The following is a 23,385-nucleotide window of genomic DNA, read 5'->3' as shown; positions in this document are numbered from 1 at the left end:
TTTTCAATAATTGATATATGCATTCTTTCTAACAACTTGCATATAACATTATTCTTTCAAGCAGACATATTTATTTGTATAAATTAAATATAATTAATTCTTATTAAAGCTATTAAAGAGAAATGTGATTTTTCTCTCTTTTGTTGTTTGATTAATATTAAGGGCACAGACGGCAGCAGGTTTATTAGGCTGCTGTCACTTTAAGACCAAATGCTTAGATCCAATGCACTGATGTACATTCGATATTCTCGATATTCTTGATATTCTTCCAGACGTTTACATTTTTGAATGTTTTATGAGACATGCAGCAAGTGTATTTCAACTTATTTCCCGCCGGGTAGATCAGTACGTTACAATTCAAAGGTATACATCTACCACACAGACTGACTAGATCTCTTCCCAAATCGTCCCTCTCTAACATTTTCGTCTCGTTTTTATTCGTTGATGAAAACTCAATAGATTTTCATCATAGTTTTTGTCATTCAAAACAGTTTTTTATTTAGTCGTCTCGTTTTCGTCTGTGAAAAAATAATGACAACTTATTTGTTAACGAAATTAACACTGGTCTGTCGGTACAGTCTGAATTGGCCTTAAAAAGACTATTGCATTTGTATCTTTTCCATGAATTTTTTTAAGTTGTGTTTTTATTTTAAAAAAATAAATAAATAAGTCATAAGTCACCACTTTAGCCTAATTCACTCTGCCAGCACAGTGTTTCTCTTCACATATTTTTTTTTCCACCATAAAAATGAAGGATAATCTTTTCTAACAAGAACCAAATTTACAGATCAAATTCAGTTCTGTTGGCACTTGGATGCACTTAAAAGCAACACATTTCCTTTCATTATGTCAACATTACGAATCCTGAGTTCCACCCAATATATTTAAATGTAACAATCGGGCATTCATCAGTAAAGTATTTCCTTTTTTTTTTCTACTGGAGGCAAAGGACAGTTTGGGTAGTTTGAATAATGTTTTATGACTTGAGTAGTTGATGCAGAACAAGTACCTTGACTAGTTGATTACTCATGCACATCCCTGATCTGCTCATAATGTACTTTCCATTAATGTATCTTTGTCATTAGTCATGACCTTCTAAAGAGATGCAGATGCCTTCACATGCTATCTGCGTGAAGCTGTGCTTTGGGCTTTTGTTTGTGTTAGATTTGCATGATCTGTAGTTCTATGTGCTGTGCCCTGAGCTGTATATTCAACAGGAACTAACTGCCTCCCTCTCTTGCTTTTTCTCATTTCTTTGTCTCTCGTAACCTCTGGCATTGCCTGGCTGCACACGCTGGGTGTGTGTGGTTTGGACCTCCTGTTTGTGTTTGTATGGCTGTGTGAACGTCTGGTCTGTCTTTATGTTGATTGTTTGGTCGTGACTCTGTGTGTCCGTGTGTTTTGAATTGTTGTAGTCGTGCAGAGCAGGTGCCCCCCTGCTTGACTCACGAGACCTCACTGCCCTCTCCTTGGGGCACGCCAGCAATCGCCAGGAAGAGGTACTGCTTTCTGCCACCTCTTCCTTTTCTCCCTCTCTTTTTCTGTTCTGTTTCTTGTTGAGTGATCAGACCCTTTTTTCCCCCAGTCTGTTTCCCTATCTCTTCCTTCCTTTGTTCACTTTTCTCTTACACCTTCCTTGGGTATTTCGTTTCTGTCCTTTAAAGGGATAGTATTACCCCAAATTGAAATTCAGTCTTTATCGTCATCGTTTACTGTAGCGATGTACGATATATTAGTACCTTATCGGTAATCTGACAATATTAGAGATTTTTCATTTGAAATATTGCACACAAGTGCACTACCATTCAAAAGTTATATGTATATGATTAAAAAAGTTAGTCTTTTTTCCCCCAAAGTCTCTTCAGCTCACCGAGGTTGCATTTATTTGATTAAAAATATAGTAAAACTGTGATATTGTGAAAGATTAGAGTTGTCAAAAGTACCACTCTTCGGTATCAACTCGGTACTGAAATTTTAAAAATGTGATGATACCAGCATTCCATTCCAGCGCTGTTGAGGGGATTCTTAAAGACCTCTGATTGGCCAGTGTGTTCACTCACTCAACAGATATGTCTGTGATTGGCTACAATGATCAACGCTTCAAAAACAAAAATGCAAATAGACATCTTTGATGCTCTTCCCCAAGTGCTTACACAGATACACACAGGAGCATTTGAAAGCAGGCGTCTATCAGTGAAAAGCGTCAAAGTTGTCTATTTGCAAGGATTTTTTGAAGCGTTGATCAAACATATAGTTAATTAATATTACTCTGTACTTTTTTGTGTAATTACACTATAACAATGTCAACATTTGAATGGTGTTGTAAATCTTTTAATATAGTTGAATTATTCATGCGTTCTTCCACTATTTTCATTTTGATTAACAGGATCTAATGCTCACTTAAGTAAATCTTTAAAAACTCTAATAATGTAAGAATGCTGTTAAATGTAATCTTTGGCAGAGCTGTATATTGTACATTATAATGTTGTGATGCCTAAATATAATAGTGTCATTATTTTGAATTTATTTAGACCAAAAATTGTGTAGAATATTAGTATTATACATTAATCTGAACAGATATCACTAGGAAATGTCAATAAAAATAATGACGTAACCGATTTTTCAGTTTTGGGTGAACTATCCCTTCAGTTCTTACAAAGTGTTTTAACCAGACACCATATGACAACTTGACAAGTGATAAAATTTTATATCAGCTAAATGTTATTTATGGTAGCCCTGCCCACCCAGAAATGTTCATGGTTCAAAATCTTGTTCCTTATAGCTGTTCATTAAACATAAAATATGTTCTGTCATTGTTCTGTGCCAGACTACATTTTTGTTTTCAGTGTTAACAGACAAATTGCTTGTCGTAGGAAACTTAGAGCATCACATCTGTTTTAGATACTGTTATTCGTCTTCTCCCTCTGATCAGAGTGATTGCCGTCTGCAATTTTCCTCTCTTTTCCTTTCCTTGATCATCTCCTTGACCATGTTTTCATCTTCCTCTGCACCATCTCATCTGCCGTGTTGAGCTACTTTGCTTACCCGTAAAGCTTTGCAGTTGCAAAAATTACCCCTCCTCCAGTCATGCTGACAGCTTTTTTTTTCAGTCATTTTGCTATTCAAGTTCTCTGTGGGGAGTTATGATTCATAAGTAACATTATATCAAAGCTGATATTGTTTAAATGGCATTTCAGTGCTGTATTTAAGAGTAAGTGAACTATGACCAACAAAATCCTTCTTTAAAATAAGCTGTCTTTTTCAGTTTTTTAAACTTTTATCTGAATAAAACTGCCAAGCCAAAATGCGTAAGTGAATTATACTTTTCAGACACTGACACTAAGTAATGAGACTAAGAAGAGCCATTAAGTGATCTTATCTTTCCAAATAGACATGGCTACCACGGCTCATCCAACTCTGCTCCTAGTAAAGCCATAACGGACCTAAAGCTGCACTTGGGGAATCAGTTCCAGCATTCTTCAGACCCTGTAGTCATCCACCCTGGAGCAGTGCTGGCAATGCTTGACCTCCTACCCTCCGTTTCTTCTGACACACAGCCTGAGGTATGAGCTGCTTGTAGACATAGTGAGCTGACACACTGTTTGGTGTCTGCATGGGAATGTCTAACACAAAATTTTAATGTTGGCATGTAGCTAGGACAGATAAGAATGTGTCGCTGAGCTTGTCAGCATAAAATATGGTCATATACTTTGCTGAATCTATAACACTACCTCAAAATTGTTTGTATACACTACAGCTCAAAAGTTTAGGCTTAGTAAGATTTTTATTTATTTATTTATTTTTAAAGAAATTAATACTTTTATTCAGTAAGGATGCATTAAATTGATAATAAGTGGCTAATAAAGACATTTATAATGAAACAAAATATTTCTTTTTTAAAGGTCCCGTTTTTCGTGGTTTTTTTTAAGCTTTGATTGTGTTTATAGTGTGCAATATAACATGTGTTATATATAACACTGTGTTGTGATTCGACAGCAGCTTAGCGAACCTTGCCCGGAAAGGTCACGCCTCTTACCATAACGTGGAGATGCACGCGCTCAGTATTATTGTAAACATGTCTTTAATTTTACACTATCAATTTGAGCCGGAATCAGACCCGGTGATTGGACTGCGGGATGAAAATAACAGCGTTTTGACGACATGGCGACAAACACACTCTACAAACGCAACTCTTGTGTATTCCTGTGGGCGGAGGTTAGTCAAAAAACTGTTTTAGTGACGTCATTAAAGAAGGAAGTAGAGGGATGTAGTCCAAACTGGCCGTTCGATGTAGGCGACTTCTGTTAAATAAAATATCTCGCTTGGCATTGAACTTTGAGCTTTAAAATTTTACAGATTTTATTTATACTCTAACAACAACATTACACACTAACTAAAGTTTGAAACATGGGATCACGAGGAACGGGACCTTTAAATAAATGCTCTTCTTTTTATTCATTTTTTTGATCTTTCAATAATCCTTAAATGTATCTTGGATTCCACAAAAAATATTAAGGAGTGCAACTGTTTTGAGCATCAATGATTTCTAATGAATCATGTGACACTGAAGGCTGGGGTAAAGACTGATATAAATTAAGCTTTCCCTCACAGGAATAAATAACATTTTAAAATATATCAAACATAGAAAACTGATATTTTAAATTGTAATCATATTTCACAATATTACTGCTTTTACTGTATTTTTGATTAAATAAATGCAGCATTGGTGAACATAAGAGACTTATTTCAAAAATATTTTTAGTGATAATGTGGAATAAAGGATGCCTCAATGTGCAGCCATGTTATACACTTTAAATTCCCACATAGTGCTTCTTAGGTATTGAGACAGAGCCAAAACACATCTTCAGTTTAAAGATTTGTTACCTTAACATGATTTTGTTTTTCACCTACAGTAAGTTTTATTACAGTAAGGATTTTATGAGAATGAAAGCATCTTTTGGGGATTTTGTGTGAAATTTAAAGGATTAGTCCACTTTTAAATAAAATTTTCCTGATAATTTACTCACCCCCATGTCATCCAAGATGTTCATGTCTTTTTTTCATCAGTCGAAAAGAAATCAATATTTTTGATGAAAACATTCCAGGATTATTCTCCTTATAGTGGACTTCAGTGGCCTCCAAACGGTTGAAGGTCAAAATGACAGTTTCAGTGCAGCTTCAAAGGGCTTTAAACGATACCAGACGAGGAATAAGGGTCTTATCTAGTGAAACAATCGGTCATTTTCGAAAAAAAATAAAACTGTATATGCTTTATAAACGCAAATTATCGCCTTGCACGTGCTTCCGCTTTCCATATTCTTCAACAAAGCTTACGCCGTATGTCCTACGCCTTCCCTATTCTACTTACGGAACGAACGCGGTGCCAGTTCTGTTTTTTCCGTAAGTAGAATAGGGAAGGCGTAGGACATACGGCGTAAGCTTTTTTGAATAATACGAAAGTGGTGTTTTGGCGGAAACACTTGGAAGGCGATAACTTGTGTTTATAAAGCATATACAGTTGTATTTTTTTCAGAAATGACCGATCGTTTCGCTAGACAAGACCCTTTTTCCTCGTCTGGCATCGTTTAAAGCCCTTTGAAGCTGCACTGAAACTGTCATTTTGACCTTCAACCATCTGGAGGCCATTGAAGTCCACTAAAAGGAGAATAATCCTGAAATATTTTCATCAAAAACCTTAATTTCTTTTCGACTGACGAAAGAAAGACATTAACATCTTGGATGACATGGGGGTGAGTAAATTATCAGGAAAATTTTATTTGAAAGTGGACTAATCCTTTAAAGGCTTGTTCCCATTAAAGCTCTATCGACAGGATTTTGTCATGTTTGCCATGATTACCAGAGAAACAAATTTAAGCTGCTCCCTTGAGGTACAGAGAGTAACTAGAGAGTTGCGTCCTTACAATGGAAGAATGTGAGGCAACACATTGGCTCAAATTTAAATTATCTTCTGTGGTAATCGATAGCAAATGTGGCGTGCTGATGGCATAAATGAATTTGTATGTAACCCAGAAAATTCCTTTTAAGGGGTGTGTCTTCTGAAATCAGGCCTATAAGAAATTTCATCTAAAGATATAAAAACAATGATATATTGACACTATATTGGACACTATTGCAGGGTTCGCAATGAGACTCTGATACACTGATGTTTTTGTTGTCGCTGTGATGAGGATTGTCCACAGAACCTACTTGACTAGCAATAGCATGCTATGTTTGGCTTGTACCACTGCAGTGTGAATTTTACATTTCAGATCTTCAGTGTTTATCTGAACTAAGTGTCCTAAGCTCCCTTCACCCTTGCTTTGCTCCTCAGCATGCTCTGGACCTGCAGCTAGCTGTTGCTAACATTCTGCAGCTGTTGGTGCATTCGGAGAGGAACCAGCAGATCCTGTGTGAGGCAGGTCTGCATTCGCGCTTGCTTCAGCGATGTAGCTGCGCTTTGGGAGATGAAGATCACCCACTCCACCCACCTCTGCAGAGGATGTTTGAGCGACTAGCCTCCCAGGCCCTACAGCCGATGGTGCTCAGGTGAGTCTAAGTTTGCTCAGAGGATTTTCATTATGGAATTTTTCTTCAAAAGAGACTGGAAAAGATATAAATATGTAGTATTATATCAATAAAATGAATAATATAATATAATATAATATAATATTAAGGACATTGAGGCCCTCCTTGCTGCCTCTACAATACAGTACAGCATATATAGTACAGTACACAACTGATACAGTGTTGACTGGAAAGCCAGCTCTTTGTCCAGTACATCTCAAGGCCAATATTTATTGATGAATAAGTGATGAATATTTATGAATAGTATCTTAATGGAACATGTTTCTGCCCCCAGCCTTTTATCGATTGGCCTCCAACATGAACTGATTTATGTTTATACAAAGACTAAATGAGTCGGTTAAAATCTGTCTGCACTTTGCATGATTCAGATTTTCTGATTTGATCTTATCACAGCTGCACGTTTGCATAAAAGGAAAATGATCAAATTTGACACATCTTAATATTATTCAAAGCTCTCCATGGGTCTTCTTCAAGTCAAACGGATTAGCGATTTCAATTTTCCGCATGACTGGGCTAACGTGATGGAGGATGCAGACTACAAAATAAAAAAACAAAACCACAGTTCACTCCAGCTCATTTGAGAAATCAAACCCTGGCTTGTATCTTGGTTTAAATGTCAAGCAACAGTCAGCTCTGGAAAAATCTTTCTGCAAATAGATATAATAATAATAATCATAATAACCATAATAATATTTACTTAAGTGATTAATGTGTATTGTTGTTATTATTTATAATGATTAGTAATAATAATAATAATTAAAATTATTTTTGTTGTTTTTTTTATATATTTTAATTGCATTTATTTAACATTTACAGTCATTGCCTTAACGTATTTGTTGTGATTAGTTTTCTTAATGTGTTGTGATGGGTTATTGCTGTCTCTGTGAAATGTTTTTATGTATTTTCCAGGGAATTTTTACGACTAGGGAATCCTCTGAATTGCGGTGCCTGGGACAAAAAGCTCCTGAAGCAGTACCGGGTCCACAAGCCGAGCTCCCTCAGCTATGAAGCTGAAATGCGAAGTAAGGAAAAAAAGATTACATAAAGACTGCTAGAACTGTCAGTGTGCTTTTGTACCATCCCGTAAACGGTTTGTGTCAGTTTTATGTGGTCTTGTCTCTGTGGTTTCTCTGTGGGCCAGTGAAAGGAGGGACATTACTTCAGGCTTCACTGACTGTGGTCTTTGGTGAAATGCCATCAATCACCATCAGAATCAAACAAAACATTCTCCTCTCGCTCTCCTCAGCTCTGCCAACTGAGAGCCATTCAATTGAACAGGGTTTTGCTGGAGATGAGATCCCAGCTTCCCTAATTACCAGTGAAATTACTTTTCTCCAAGCTCTCGGCATGTCCAGCGAGTCCTTGCTAATTTAAAGGTTTCCTGCTTGCTTAGTAGGAAGTCTCTGAGGAATCCTGCTGTCGGTCCAGGGTCTAGAAAGCGGATATTTTTGTTGGTTATATCCACAACAGATTATCTCGGAATGAAGTTATTTAAGAGAACTATAATTTAAACTGAATGAAAAGATTTTACGGGACAGGACGTTTCTCTCAGATCTTCTAGAGTGTCAAATTTACAACATTCAACACCTACATGCTTTTTATACCTTAAAGGTGCCCAAGAATGCTTTTTCACAAGATGTAATAAAAGTCTAAGGTGTCCCCTGAATGTGTCTGTGAAGTTTCAGCTCAAAATACCCCATAGATTTTTTTTTATTAATTTTTTTAACTGCTTATTTTGGGGCATCATTAACTATGCACTGATTTTTTCAGCGCGCCGCCCCTTTAATTCGCGTGCTCCCTGCCACAGGAGCACTCGATTATATTACAGCACATTTACAAAGTTCACACAGCTAATATAACCCTCAAATGGATCTTTACAAGATGTTCGTCATGCATGCTGTATGCATGCTTCGAATTATGTGAGTAAAGTATTTATTTTGATGTTTATATTTGGTTCTCTATGAGTTTGAGGCTGTGCTCCGTGGCTAACGGCTAATGCTACACTGTTGGAGAGATTTATAAAGAATGAAGTTATATTATACAGACTGCAAGTGTTTAAAAATGAAAATAGCGACGGCTCTTGTCTCCGTGAATTCAGTAAGAAACGATGGTAACTTTAACCTCATTTAACAGTACATTAGCAACATGCTAACGAAACATTTAGATAGACAATTTACAAATATCACTAAAAATATCATGTTATCATGGATCATGTCAGTTATTATTGCTCCATCTGCCATTTTCGCTGTTGTTCTTGCTTACCTAGTCTGATGATTCACCTGTGCAGATCCAGACGTTACTGGCTGCCCTTGTCTAATGCCTTTCATAATGTTGGGAACATGGGCTGGCATATGCAAATATTGGGGCGTACACCCCGACTGTTACGTAACAGTCGGTGTTATGTTGAGATCCGCGTGTTTTCCGGAAGTCTTTTAAACAAATGAGATTTACAGCAATGGAGTTTGAAACTCAATGTATGTCTTTTCCATGTACTGAACTCTTGTTATTCAACTATGCCAAGGTAAATTCACATTTTGAATCTAGGGCACCTTTAAGTATTATTTTTTTTTACCTTTCTGTTTGCTTTAATCTTTAAACAGCAACATTAGGTGAAGTGAAATGGTGTTTATTATGTATGGTAATTCTTGATAAACTGACTGAATATTTTATAAATCCTGTGTTGGGGAAATAGTTTACCAATGTTATTGTTTTCATTAAATAAATAAATTTTCAATAAATATAATATATGGGTCATTGACGAATAAGGTTTTTAAAAGTGTAAAAAAAAACATAATGGAGATATAATTAATTGTGAAGTTATTAAAATGAAGTTATTAAAATGGTCCCTTTATATTGGTTACTCCGAATGACATCAATGAAATTCATTTTTCTGGACATTCTTTCTCATAAAAAAGCAATGACTTCTACACATAATTTTAATACCATTTTGCATTATGTTAATATATGATGTTATAAAAACAGCCAGATTAAAAAATATATACATTTATTACATTTTAAAATATTTAATCACAAATGAAGTGGATGTATTGGCCTTTGGACGGTTAAACCGAATGACCTTTTGACGTTCAAAATCTTTAAAATACCTTTATATGTAGCAAAATATAATTAAAACCTTTTGGAGAATCTAGTTGTACTACCTTATATACTTTGGATGTCATATCTTTGCTTTGTATTATTATTATTATGGCCTTTGGACAAAAAAAATGACCCATTACATCATTGACCCATATTTAATATTTTAATAATGCAATACTACAATTGTATAAAAAACATAAACATTAAATGGACAAAATTTATTGAATTTATGAATAAAAAGAAACTGCTTTTTTCAGACATTTAATGTGGTGTTTTTCATGCTATGGTAATGTTATATAGTAGTTCATCAAACATATCTAAAAGAAACAGAAATTGTGCTTCCTAATGTTTCTTAAAAAAAAAATTAAAAAAACACAAAAACAGCACATATTCCGGTGTCTAATAATGTGGTTGAGATGAACTATAAAGTGCATTATACTAACAGTTACATCACAATTGAACATTAACTCTTAAATCTTAAGTTAATAGTGTAATACTAAGTAAGCAGGAGATTTTACGGGACCAGCCTGACTGTACATTTGACCTTTTGCTCCTCCAGACAGCATGACCCTGTCCATGGAGGGTTTTGGGCCGGATAGCGTGTTCACAATTAATGAAGACAATAGCCAGTACCGAATAAGTCGAAGTCTGGTGCGATCAGCTGAGGGCAGCACTGTGCCCCTCACCCGAGTCAAGTGCCTGGTCTCCATGACGACGCCCCATGACATCCGTCTTCATGGATCCTCCGTCACGCCCGCCTTCGTGGAGTTCGACACATCATTAGAGGGATTCGGGTAAGGCTGTCGGTGCTAGTCTTAGCCTATCTTTTGAAGATAAAGATTTGTTTGCGCAGTCACTGTTTGGAAGCAGACGCCCATTTTGGATTCAATGGCTTTTGTTCAAAATGTGTTTACTAGATATATGCACCAATCAAACATTTATCTGGTGTTGTGCTTTAAAAAGCTTGACCTAGTTTGAAGCTCACAGAAAAACAGAGGCTTGAAATGCGCTTACATCTCCGAACGTATCACAGTTCAAAGCGCAACAAAGAATCCACACTGAGCCTCCATCTGTTTCTGTTTAACATAATCCCATCAGGGTACGTGCTAAAACTGAAAATAACAGATCTTTAATATTTCATTTTTTCATTAATTATGAAAGCACAGTGATCATCATTTGTCTTCTTACCAAATTATTAGCTGCTTAAATGGGAGATTTATGTGTCTGAAATAGGTCAACGGTTCTGTTTTTGCACCCAGCACACATAATGGAAACACACATGCTTCAAGTAATATTAGTTGTGCACAGATTTAATTTTGTTAGTTTCCCAATGGCCTTTCTATTGCTTGAACAATTGCGCAGCAGTTCTACTGACTTAAATACAGCAAATTCCCATTAAACCTGCACCAACAGCACAGACAAACCAAATGATGTATCTTTTATGTGTCTTAGCCAGAATCCTCTTGTGTCTTTAAATACTTCCTCCTACATCTGAATAGAACATGCAGCTTAGAATAATTGAAGATGTAAAAATCACTTGTACTGGCCCTCATCTCACGGATGCTGAGAAAACCAAGCGTGCACACACACAGCGCGTTCCCCATCTGCCTTCATGAAAAATTCATGTAAACGCTTTCTGTATTGGGCCTTGCAGACCAGCCTAATGGGGCTGCTACAGCTGGGATAAGAGCTTTTTGGGTTATAAGGGAACACACAGGGAGGAGGTAGTGGACATTAACCCCCCTGTTCAGTTTTTATCTTTAAATAAATTAATTTTCAATTATGTATCAGTTTCAATAATTCAACAAATTATTATATATTTAAGTTAATTTAATTTTATTAAAAATAAATATAAGTATATATTTAACTTAATTTTATTTTATTAAAAAAAAAAAAAAAAAAAAAAAAAAAAAATATATATATATATATATATATATATATATATATATATATATATATATATATATATATATATATATATATATATATATATATATATATATATATATATATATATATATATATATATATATATATATATATATATATATATATATATATATATATATATATATTCGATGTCTGGTGGGAGGTGTTAATGTTTCGCTGTTTTTGGGTGGATGCTTGTGTTGTTAGTGTGATGTGGGATGTTTTTTTTTTTTTTTTTTGACGCCACCGTTTTTTCAATATTAAAATGACATAAGAGGCTTCCTTTGTCAGGGTTAATTAGCCTCCAAAGAGACTCATTTAGCTGTTTTGAGTGACACTTGGTGGTTTTCTCTTTATTTTAATGAATGGCAGAATCTTTAATGAAATAGGGATTGACAGGAATCTTCCATTGGGTCGCACCTATTTTCATTATTTTCTTCTCTAACATTTAGTAATATCTGCTGATGTTTGAATAGTGGATGTTTTATAAATGGATGTTTGTAACCAATGTAATTCAGTGCTGTTATGATGAGCACACTCTGTCATTGTTACATAAGGCATGACACCCACAAATAAACATCCACATCTCCTCTTTAAGCCAAATGTGAAATATTCCCACATTTTATGACTGTTACTGAGAAACGAGAATAAAATGTGTGAAATGTATGAGATGCTGGGATTCCTGATAAATTGAAATTCATTTTTTTTATTTTCCCATCTTCTTTCTCCAGCTGTTTGTTTTTGCCCAGTTTGGCCCCTCACAATGCACCGTCCAGCAATGCCAACACATCTGGAGTCAGTGACGGGGCGGTGGTCAGTGGCATGGGAAATGGTATGTGCTCATAAACACACTGTCCCCTGTGATTTGCATGACAGCAGCCAGTAGCTTCCCATTCTTTGGAAATCTTTATTAAAATAAAGCCCAAAGTATGAATAAATGTATGAAATGTTAATAGAAATAGAAATGTATTTGAGTTAATATTATTTTATTATCATGCTTAGAAAAACAGTCTGTTACAATGTAGAAAACAAGTGGTTCAGCAACAAGACAAAGACTGCAACAATATTATAATATTCATCTTCATCATGTGTGACACTAAAGACTGGAGTAATTGTCATTGCAAGATTAAATTAGAATAGATTTTTAGAATATATTAGAAAAGATATCTTAAATTGTAAAAACATTCAATATAATGTAATAATAAAAACACTATATAACTCACTATATAAAAACACTATATAACTATTTAAATTCTCTCTTTTCATGTTCCAACAATGTTTTTATTGCTTGCTTTAATTTCTCGGCTTTAGATGTTTACTAAAATTAGTACTGAAGTCTTAAATGTTTTGATTCACAAGATGGTGCCAATTAGATATTCTAACTTGTCGATATAAGAAGGCGAGAGATGAAAATAGCAGTGGTATATTGCCATGGACAATGATGACATATAGTTTATCAGTTGTTATGTGATTGACCAAACAGAATCAAGTTTTCCAAACTGTGAAACAAAATTTTTGAGCAGGTTTTTGAACAAGTTTTTGAGTTTACAAACGTGGGATAGCAAAGGACGGCATTGCAGCTTGACAGAATTTTAGAAGCGTCTTTGCTCATGACAGGCGGGAGGTAGAGGGAACAGGAGCACAGCGCTGTGACAGAGTTTTTGCAAAGATGGTGGAGTCTAGAGAAAAGAGGCAAACTTGACAGAGCTTGACAGAAATTGTTTGTGTGCCTTTGCCCCTGTTCGAGCGGCACCGGCTCACAGCAGCCCTGAGTGGGCGTACAAGTGCCTATGTAGTATTAATGATGTGATTCAGGGCTCGCTGCCTCTCCATCTCTCTCACTTCCTCTCTTTCTTTATTTTACTGTCTCTCTCTCTCTCGTTCATCCTCCCTATTTCCTCTCCCTCGTCTCCTCTCTCTCTCTCTCTGTTGAATGTAAATGGATGATTTCAGTATTTATAGATAGACTCCTGCATCATATCCTCTGACCTATTTTCGTCGATGACATCATCATTTCTTGCTAGGAGAGTTTCATTCAGATTCCCTGCAGTCTAGTTCATTGTTCCTGTCTCTCTTCCAGGGGTTTCCTGGGTTTAGGGTACAAGCCAAAGTGGATTTAGTGTATCCAAGTGGCTTAGGATAAATTTTCAAGAATGTGCGCTTGATGTAATAGATCGTTATGCAAAGTCCAGATATATTCAGTGACGATGTTGGTCCCCAACCCATATAAAAAATGATTTGAACTTGAAAATAAAAGATTAAAATAAATACAAAAATATAAAACATGTATTAAAGTCCCCCTGTGGTGAAAATCAATTAATGTTGTTTATATGTCTTTGTGATGTTAATATGCTTTAAGACAAACCATGTGTAAATTTATAAGTGAACACCACTGCAGAGTATTTTCTCTTTAAAACTGCAGTGATCTAAAGACAGTTTTAAAAACATGGTTTAAAATCGCTGGTGTTTATTATGTCACAAACTACCTTGTAACCAATCACATCAATGTGCCGGCGGGCTTTAGCATATCATTAACTATGACCGCTCTGAAGCTGGGGATTCTCAAGAGAAACCAGGTTTTCCTGGATTTTTTTTCTGTTGACGTCCACTGACGTTCTGAGCTGTTCAAAGCGTTTCTTAGGATGCTGATTTTTAGAAGGCAGCTGTCTGACTCAGAGATGGTGAACAGGAACATGGTTTGTGTAACATTAGCAACACATTATTAGCTGTTTCATAACGTGGTCAAGCAAAAGGCTAATCGTATTAATTACCGCTATGTGTCCGACGTTGCAAAGAGCGATACCATTGTGCAGCGCTTGGCTCAGTAAGTTGATCCAAGTTGATCCAAGTGGATCTCTGAGCTCATGCGAGTGAGTGGAGGCGGGGCTAATTAGTATATTCATGAGTCTGTGTATACTAAATGAAGCAAGTTACATTCAAAGCTCATTTTGGTGATCAAAGATGAGTTTTAAGGGATAAAATTATTGACTACAGGGGGACTTTAAGAAATTCTGAAATGTATGTTAATTATTACACTGATAATATACACTACTGTTCAAAAGTTTGAGGTCAGCAAGGGTGCATTATATTGGTAAAAAGTGACAGTAAAAACATTTACAATTTTACAACAGATTTCTGTTTCAAATAAATCATGTGACACTGGAGAGTAATGGCTGCTAAAAATTAAGCTTTGTCATAACAGGAATAAATTGTATATTAAAATGGAAAACAGTTATTTTAAATTGTAATAATACAGTATCTCACAGAAGTGAGTACACCCCTTACATTTTTGTAAATATTTTATTATATCTTTTCATGTGACATCACTGAAGAAATGACACTTTGCTACAATGTAAAGTAGTGAGTGTACAGCTTGTATAACAGTGTTTGCTGTCCCCTCAAAATAACTCAACACACAGCCATTAATGTCTAAACCACTGGCCACAAAAGTGAGTACACCCCTAAGTGAAAATGTCCAAATTTGGCCCAAAATGTCAATATTTTGTGTGGCCACCATTTTTTCCAGCACTGCCTTAACCCTCTTGGGCATGGAGTTCACCACTGGAGTCCTCTTCCATGATGACATCACGGAGCTGGTGGATGTTAGAGACCTCGCGCTCCTCCACCTTCCGTTTGAGGATGCCCCACAGATGCTCAATAGGGTTTAGGTCTAGAGACATGCTTGGCCAGTCCATCACCTTTAACCTCAGCTTTTTTAGCAAGGCAGTGGTCATCTTGGAGGTGTGTTTGGGGTCGTTATCATGTTGGCATCCAATATGTTGGATCATGCTCTGCTTCAGTTTGTCACAGAACATGTTGGCATTCATGGTTCCCTCAATGAACTGTAGCTCCCCAGTGCCGCCAGCACTCATGCAGCCCCAGACCATGACACTCCCACCACCATGCTTGACTGTAGGCAAGACACACTTATCTTTGTACTCCTCACCTGGTTGCCGCCACACACGCTTGACACCATCTGAACCAAATAAGTTTATCTTGGTCTCATCAGACCACAGGACATGTTTCCTGTAACCCATGTCCTTAGTCTGCTTGTCTTCAGCAAACTGTTTGCAGACTTTCTTGTACATCATCTTTAGAAGAGTCTTCTTTCTGGGACAACAGCCATGCAGACCAATTTGATGCAGTGTGTGGCGTATGTTCTGAGCACTGACAGGCTGACCCCCAACCCCTTCAACCTCTGCATCAATGCTGGTAGCACTCATACGTCTGTTTCCAAAACACAACCTCTGGATATGACGCCGAGCATGTGCACTCAACTTCTTCGGTCGACCATGGCGAGGTCTGTTCTGAGTGGAACCTGTCCTGTTAAACCGCTGTACGGTCTTGGCCATGGTGCTGCAGCTCAGTTTCAGGGTCTTGGCAATCTTCTTATAGCCTACGCCATCTTTATGTAGAGCAACAATTATTTTTTTCACATCCTCAGAGAGTTCTTTGCCATGAGGTGCCATGTTGAACTTCCACTGACCAGTATGAGAGAGTGAGAGCGATGACACCAAATTTAACACACCTTCTCCCCATTCACATGACACCGGGAAGAAAAAATAACTAATTGTGGCAAAATGTAGAAATTTTCACTTGAGGTGTGCTCACTTTTGTGGCCAGCGGTTTAGACATTAATGGCTGTGTTGAGTTATTTTGAGGGGACAGCAAATTTACACTGTTATACAAGCTGTACACTCACTACTTTACATTGTAGCAAAGTGTCATTTCTTCAGTGTTGTCGCATGAAAAGATATAATAAAATATTTACAAAAATGTAAGGGGTGTACTCACTTCTGTGAAATACTGTATGTCACAATATTACTTGTTTTACTGTATTTTTGATCAAATAAATGCAGCATTGGTAAGCATAAGAGACTTGTTTCAAAAACATTTAAAAAAAAATCTTACCCCAAATCTTTGAACAGTAGTATCATTTGTAATGGAAAAACAAACAAAGAAACAAAACTTTTGTTTCTTTGGGAACCCACTTTAAGAACCCACTGTATACTTTGTCTAATAGGAAACACTTTACCATTCATTGACTGTTCAAGCAGCATCAGAATTTAAAAGAGGTCTTAACTGTCCAATAAAAAGCTATTCTGAAGATAATCAACATTAGTATACATGTAACACTGGACAGCTGCCACTGTTATGTATCATTCTATATCCAAATGTTGCAAAAAGGGAAAGTAACTCATATTAAATATCCTCATTTTCATCCCTCCAGGAGAGCGTTTCTTTCCACCCCCATCTGGCCTGAGCTATTCGACGTGGTTTTGCGTTGAGCGCTTCAGCACACCACCCCAGAGTCACCCCGTGCGTCTGCTCACGGTGGTGCGACGGGCCACCTCATCTGAGCAGCACTACGTGTGCCTGGCCATTGTGCTGTCCGCTAAGGACCGATCTCTCATTGTGTCCACCAAGGAAGAGCTGCTGCAGGCCTACGGCAAGTGTTTCCTACAACTTCCTCTTCTAGATTTTTAGTCAGCAAAGTTTTAATGATGTGGAATGTTTGTGAATCAATGACCATTTCAACCTTTGTTCCTCATTACGCAGATATAAAAAATCAATTACAAACTTTTAAAATGTAATTTTAATGCTGTTGTTTGTGAACACATTAAACGAGTAATTAACAAATTTTAAAAAATAATTTAGCTTGTGATGTCACCACACGTTTTGTAGGAAAACTGTTGATGGACAATTAAGCCATTTTATGTAGCATTTAAGAGCCTATTCCTTCTGAAACGCAGAGGAAAAGTTCCTTTGTCTGTGGTTAGTGACGTGACATCATTTCCTCTCTCCCCTCTCAGTGGATGACTTCAGTGAGGAGTCCTCCTTCTATGAGATCCTGCCCTGCTGTGCTCGCTTCCGTTGTGCTGACCTCATCACCGAGGGACAGTGGCACCACCTGGTGTTGGTTATGAGCAAAGGAATGCTGAAGAACAGCATGGCGACTCTCTACATCGATGGTCAGATGGTCAGCACGGTCAAGGTGTGGCCCAGCTCCTGATGTGGACACCTTTGTTTTGTTTTAACTAAAGTACTGTGGTATAATTGTCTTTTATGCACAAAGGTTATGCACTTTAGCATAGCTCAAAACTGGCGTCAGATCTGAAACCTGATGATTCCACCTGCTTCAATAGCAGCTGAATCACCAGTTCGTAAGACTACTGTTAGAATCAATAGATCTGAACCTTTCTTTTAAACAGATTAACCAACGAATTAACCAAAACATGCTTATTCCTTACCTGTTTGTCACACACAAATAATTTCTGGGTCCAAAATTAACACTAGGCAGCAAATGTAGGAAAAACCTCAGCTGTTGGCCAGTTACAGAAGTGATTCAAGTCTTTCCCCCTATTTATAGTCTGGAGGAGATGGCAGCAGAGCCAGTTTGCGGATTTGATTTGACCAATTTTAAAGAAATTTGCGTAGTGTCTGATGGGAACGCTTTGATGTTTTAGTTTCAGACTATAAATCCATCCAGTCATTGGATATTTAACATGTTTGACTTTTTGAGTCGATTTTAAAACACTTATTGTTTTCATTTGTCGTGCATCTTCTAGCAATGAGGCACATGTTTCTGTGTGAGTTTGCTGTGTTCAGAACAATTTTCAAGTCTGGTAGGGCGTGATCTTCTGTCGTTTAGTGTATGATGCCCAGTTTTTCTCAGGCCCTGTTTACACCTGGTGTTAAGATGCATTTTTGTAGATTGAATCAGGACTTCTGTCCTGATTTCTTCAAAGGAAAGGGTCTATGGGTGGGTACATGTATGGGCTTCTCAGATCTTTCGATCTAATGGACAAAATAAGCTCACACAATTTTCTGCTCTGATAGCTGCAAGACTATGCTGAGCGTGGTAAGTGTTAGAAATCAGGAATGAAAGAACATGCTTGGTATTTCATCTTCAAACCAAACTTGTGCCTTCAGCCGACAAAGTTTAAATCCCGCCTGGCTAGCGCACTTCCCATAATGTTTACACATCAACTCAGTAGGCGTAGAGTAGGCTGTTTGAACACATTTACAGTTTAAAAGCAGTCTGGTCAAATGCGTTTTTGACTATCTCTGGAAGTTGTCGAAAGTGTACAAGCTCAAAACGTTTTAGACCCTGTTTACACCTCTATTTAGCATCCATCCTCTTGTGATACAATCAACCAAAATGCATCCTAATATCAGGTGTAAACAGGGCCTCTGTAACAATTTACAATGCCGGCAAGTGTATGATATCTTGTGTTTTAAAATCTGTTCAGATTTTAAAAGATGTTAGTTTATTGAGGTCTCACACTCTCCTCTTTTGTTTCTCATTGCGCTCGTCTTTGTAGCTGCACTACATTCACAATGCTCCCGGTGGCTCTGCCTCCACAAACCCACCTGTGGTGAGCACAGTGTACAGCTACATTGGCACACCACCGGCCCAGCGCCAGCTCTCCACTCTGGTCTGGCGACTAGGGCCCACTCACTTTCTGGAGGAGGTGCTGCCTGCTGCCAGTGTGGCTGCCATCTATGAGTTGGGACCCAATTATGTAGGCAGTTTCCAAGCTGTTTACCTGCCGTGTAAGTACCTGTTATGTCACACTAGTTGGATAACTAGAGACTAAAAGATGCTTAATATTAAAAGTAGATTTTTATTGTAAATGAATTAAATATTTTATCTTGTGTGTGTGTTATCTAGCAAAATGCAGGTGTTTGCTTCTGTAGTTGCTTGTTGTGGCTTATGGTTGTGACAGGGTTTCTTGTCATATCTTCAGGTAAAGACTCAAAGACCGAGGCTGTGCCGCCCTGTCCTGTTGCATTGGTCCCTGAAGAGAAGGTTTCCTTCAGTCTCTTTGCTCACTCTGTATCTACTCTCACTGTGGCCAAGATACGAAAGGTCTACAACAAACTGGACAGCAAAGCCATTGCCAAACAGGTTAGCAGTCTCACCCTATTCCTTCTTCTTAATGCTAAAATTATATATCTTTTTAATACAGTCATTTCAATTAGATATTAATCAAACATTGATGAATTCATGTAATGAATGAAAACAGTTACAGTTACATACACAACAGTGCCCATTTTGCATTACAATTTATATTTCGACATTCCTGTTCAAATTAAACTGAACACCCACCAAATAATCATGGCTATAAGCAAACCTGTGTATATATGTATATGTATATGTTTTTTTTTTTTTTTTTTTTTTTTTTTTTTCCCTAAATGTAATTTATTCCTGTAATTTTCAGCAGCCATTACTCCAGTCTTCAGTGTCACATGATCCTTCAGAAATCAGAAATCATTCTAATATGCTGATTTGCTGCTCAAAAACATTTATTATTATTATTATTATTATTATTATTATTATTAATGTGAAAAACAGTTGTGCTGCTTAATATTTTTGTGTAAACTGATTTTTTTTTCAGGTTTCTTTGAATAGAAAGTTCAAAAGAACAGCATTTATTTGAAATAGAAATATGGTACATTTGGCTTCACTGTCACTTTTGAACAATGGAGGATTCATTTCTTTTAAAAAAATATCCCCCAACTTTTGAAAGGTAGTGTATATGGGATATGCAGACTTTCTTTACATTTTATGCAGCATTCTTCGGGGTACATGTGTTTAATGCAGTTTAAACTGTCCTTCACTGTTATTGCTAGTTGAAAGCCTAAATCAACAAAAATCTCAAATAAAGGAGTGGACAAGGGGTTTTGTTAATGAGGTGTTAAAGTTCTGCATAAATGAGGCCATACAACTTATGTGAAAATCGGCGAAGCTTTTCCTGGAAAACAGCAGACTTATAGACTTTTTTTTTTTTCAGGCCTCCCCACAGTAATTATTTGAATGATAATTTTTGAAAGTGTTCAGAGTGATATTTTCATTTGCTTCCAGCTTGGGGTTTCCTCTCATGAAAGTGCCACACCAGTCAAACTCGTCCATAATGCAGTGGGCCATCTCAACGGACCGGCCAGGACCATTGGATCTGCAGTCATTGGATACCTGGGTGAGTGTGTGAGATGTTTTCATTAGCACAGTGCAGATCTGTGAAGATTTTTTGCAGAATAAAACTTTTGAAAAATTCATAAATGGAAAATGGAGAGGCACAGCACAGCTTTTCCAATAAACCAGCCCATTCTCTTGGTGTTCATGTATTTATAGCTGCAATCTTGTTCCATGTAGGTGTACGCGCCTTCGTAACCAAACCAGTGGCCACCAACCTCCAGTACATCGGAGGAGCAGCTGCCATTCTGGGCCTGGTTGCCATGGCATCAGATGTAGAGGGTCTCTATGCTGCAGTAAAAGCCTTAGTTTGTGTTGTCAAGAGCAACCCGCTAGCTAGCAAGGAGATGGAGCGTATCAAAGGCTACCAGGTGGGCTGCAATAACAATTACTCGGTGAACTTTGAACTGAGGATGTCCTCTGTTCTCTGCAGCTGTAGCTGTAGGACGTTATGAGCCAATGAGGTGGCAAATTAAATGCTAACAGTGAGCCTGGGCTGTTGTGACCGGTGACAGCCAACTGATGTGATAAGTGGGGGTTCGTAAGGGTGGGGCATGCTGGGATGTGCTGGTTTAAGCATAACAGATGGTGCATTGTTTTATTTCTCTGCTGCTTTAATGGGGTCTGTGTAGAGAATGCAATGTTTCATAGAGCTAATGTTGATTGTGGTGTCACTGTGTGAGGAAAATTAATGGCTGAGTGTTGGGTTGCAGCCTGTTTTAAACTGATCAGATCACTGAATCCTCCTGAAATGAGTAGACTAATGAAAATATAGCAGATCTTTCTTTTGCATAGACCTTTTTTTTTTCCTGTCAGCTTTAGATAATTTGCTTGAAAGATCTTCTTTAACTGAGCGTCTTCTGTTATAGCTGTTGGCCATGTTGCTGAAGAAGAAACGGCCTCTGTTGAACAGCCATATCCTGCACTTGACCTTCTCCTTGGTTGGAACCGTCGATAGTGGCCACGAGACCTCCATCATCCCGAACTCAACTGCCTTCCAGGACCTGCTGTGTGATTTTGAGGTGCGAAGCTCACGCAAGGAGACTTAGTGGTGCTGTGATTTTACTCACATCCGGCAGATATACAAAGAATGACTGACCTCTTTTAAACATCCTGTCAAGATGTATAAATATCTCAGACTGACAAAATTGAAATAGAGGCACTTGTTTCTATTGTACTGGCACAAGAAATCCAACAGTATTGTAACATAGTTTTAGTGGGCCTGTTTACTGGTCACTTCATGTGCTTTTTTTCTACAGTTTTGTTTCAGTTTTGTTTCAAAAGATCAGTTTTGTTTCAAAAGATCAAGAAATTTGTTTGTTTTTAATGATATCCATTTAAAAAAAATAATAATAATGTGGTATTCTTTCAGGTTTGGCTTCATGCTCCCTATGAACTGCACCTCTCTCTCTTCGAGCACTTCATTGAACTTCTGACTGAATCCAGGTAATCCATCTGTACTTCAACATTCCTTACTGAATCTTTGATTCAGGGCAATTGATTGAAACCTTTCTGCAATTTAATGGGACTTCTTTGGGCTCAGTCTTTACTTTTAAGCACTATAGAAGGCTGGTAGTGCACATTAAGCATCAGCATTATGATGGTGACCTAGCAAATTATTCTAATATGATCTGATTTGATGCTTGAGATAGAAATTCCCCTAGGCACCTGACTTAAGCGAAACGGGGCTTCTGCACTTTGACACCCTAGGCGTCTCCGCTTTGACACCTACAAGTTTATACTCTACTAGGTGTCTCCAATTTGACACCTGCTTCAGGTCGAACGATGTCTCATCCCTTGTGAACATTAAGATCTTGGGATTAAGATCTTTAATGTTCCACTAACCTGCTGCGCAGCAGTAATCAGACAGACTCCAGACAACACCTTCAATATGCTAGAATCACAGTCGGGATAATCTCGGAGCAATTTCAGAGAAAAATCCCCTGACAAAGAGGGTACAATAGTTTTTATAAAAAAAGGAACATGGTAAAGGTGACACGATTCATTACATCATCACCTTGATCATAAGGTTGGACATACATAACAAAACTAGACACCTGTCTAGTTTTATTTCTCCTTTTGTTATTTTCAGACACACAGTAATTCTGGCACAAGTATTAGAGACATTCAGTATCAAAAGCATATATAAATGTTATCCCTGTAAGGAAAGACATGTTAGTTATGATTAATTAAAATTAAAGTTAACATTAAAATTTCTTCCACATGCTCAATTAACATTTTAGTGTTTTTCACATTATAAATGTCTTAATGTTACTTTTGAACAATTTAATGAATCATTACTAAATAAAAGTATGAATTTTAATGACATGAACTTTTGAATGCTAGTGAATGAATCACATGGTATATGAAATGTATCACATAGATTTTTGAGGTCTTCTCCAATATGTATATAATAGACAAGGGGAGAGAGAATATGAGAGGGGGAGTGATGTTACTAAATTCTGAGAAATGTATTAAACTGTGATCACTAACACAGTGTTTTATTGTTTTGGTTCTCAGTGAAGCTGCTAAGAATGCCAAACTATTGCGGGAGTTCCAGCTGATCCCCAAACTGCTGCTGACTCTGAGGGATCAATCTCTGTCTCAACCCACCATCGCTGCCATCGGCAATGTCCTAAGTCTCCTGCTGCAGGGCTTTCCCAACTCATATGACCTGCTCAGGTAGGCACCGAGATGTAGGCCCTTTTAAATGTATGCTGTCTAAACCACAGAAAAGTGAAAACTGGATCTGAATCAGAATTGACACATTCAGATCCATCTGATTTGGGGCCGTTTCA

The 23,385-nt window shown here is 37.3% G+C and overlaps 1 protein-coding gene across 5 annotated transcripts in view; it reads left to right on the top strand.

The window, feature by feature from the left end:
- The window catches only part of wdfy3 (WD repeat and FYVE domain containing 3), a 99,952-nt gene that overhangs the window by 48,255 nt on the left and 28,312 nt on the right, over positions 1-23,385 (top strand). For 4 of the 5 annotated variants that reach the window (XM_048188196.1, XM_048188194.1, XM_048188193.1 and 1 more), the window contains exons 13-27: positions 1,416-1,499; positions 3,392-3,563; positions 6,332-6,546; positions 7,495-7,607; positions 10,241-10,475; positions 12,342-12,442; positions 16,841-17,059; positions 17,424-17,605; positions 18,936-19,167; positions 19,362-19,522; positions 20,480-20,591; positions 20,768-20,958; positions 21,457-21,609; positions 21,960-22,033; positions 23,108-23,269. In XM_048188196.1, coding sequence (XP_048044153.1) covers positions 1,416-1,499; positions 3,392-3,563; positions 6,332-6,546; positions 7,495-7,607; positions 10,241-10,475; positions 12,342-12,442; positions 16,841-17,059; positions 17,424-17,605; positions 18,936-19,167; positions 19,362-19,522; positions 20,480-20,591; positions 20,768-20,958; positions 21,457-21,609; positions 21,960-22,033; positions 23,108-23,269 — 2,406 coding nt within the window. The remainder of the gene's footprint in view (positions 1-1,415; positions 1,500-3,391; positions 3,564-6,331; positions 6,547-7,494; positions 7,608-10,240; positions 10,476-12,341; positions 12,443-16,840; positions 17,060-17,423; positions 17,606-18,935; positions 19,168-19,361; positions 19,523-20,479; positions 20,592-20,767; positions 20,959-21,456; positions 21,610-21,959; positions 22,034-23,107; positions 23,270-23,385) is intronic. The other variant, XM_048188197.1, reaches the window with a different exon arrangement.

Source organism: Megalobrama amblycephala, linkage group LG4 (assembly GCF_018812025.1).
Source record: "Megalobrama amblycephala isolate DHTTF-2021 linkage group LG4, ASM1881202v1, whole genome shotgun sequence".
Classification (NCBI taxonomy): Eukaryota; Metazoa; Chordata; class Actinopteri; order Cypriniformes; family Xenocyprididae; genus Megalobrama; species Megalobrama amblycephala.
Note: the sequence above shows the minus strand (reverse complement) of the source record. Positions and strands in the feature narration are given on the sequence as shown.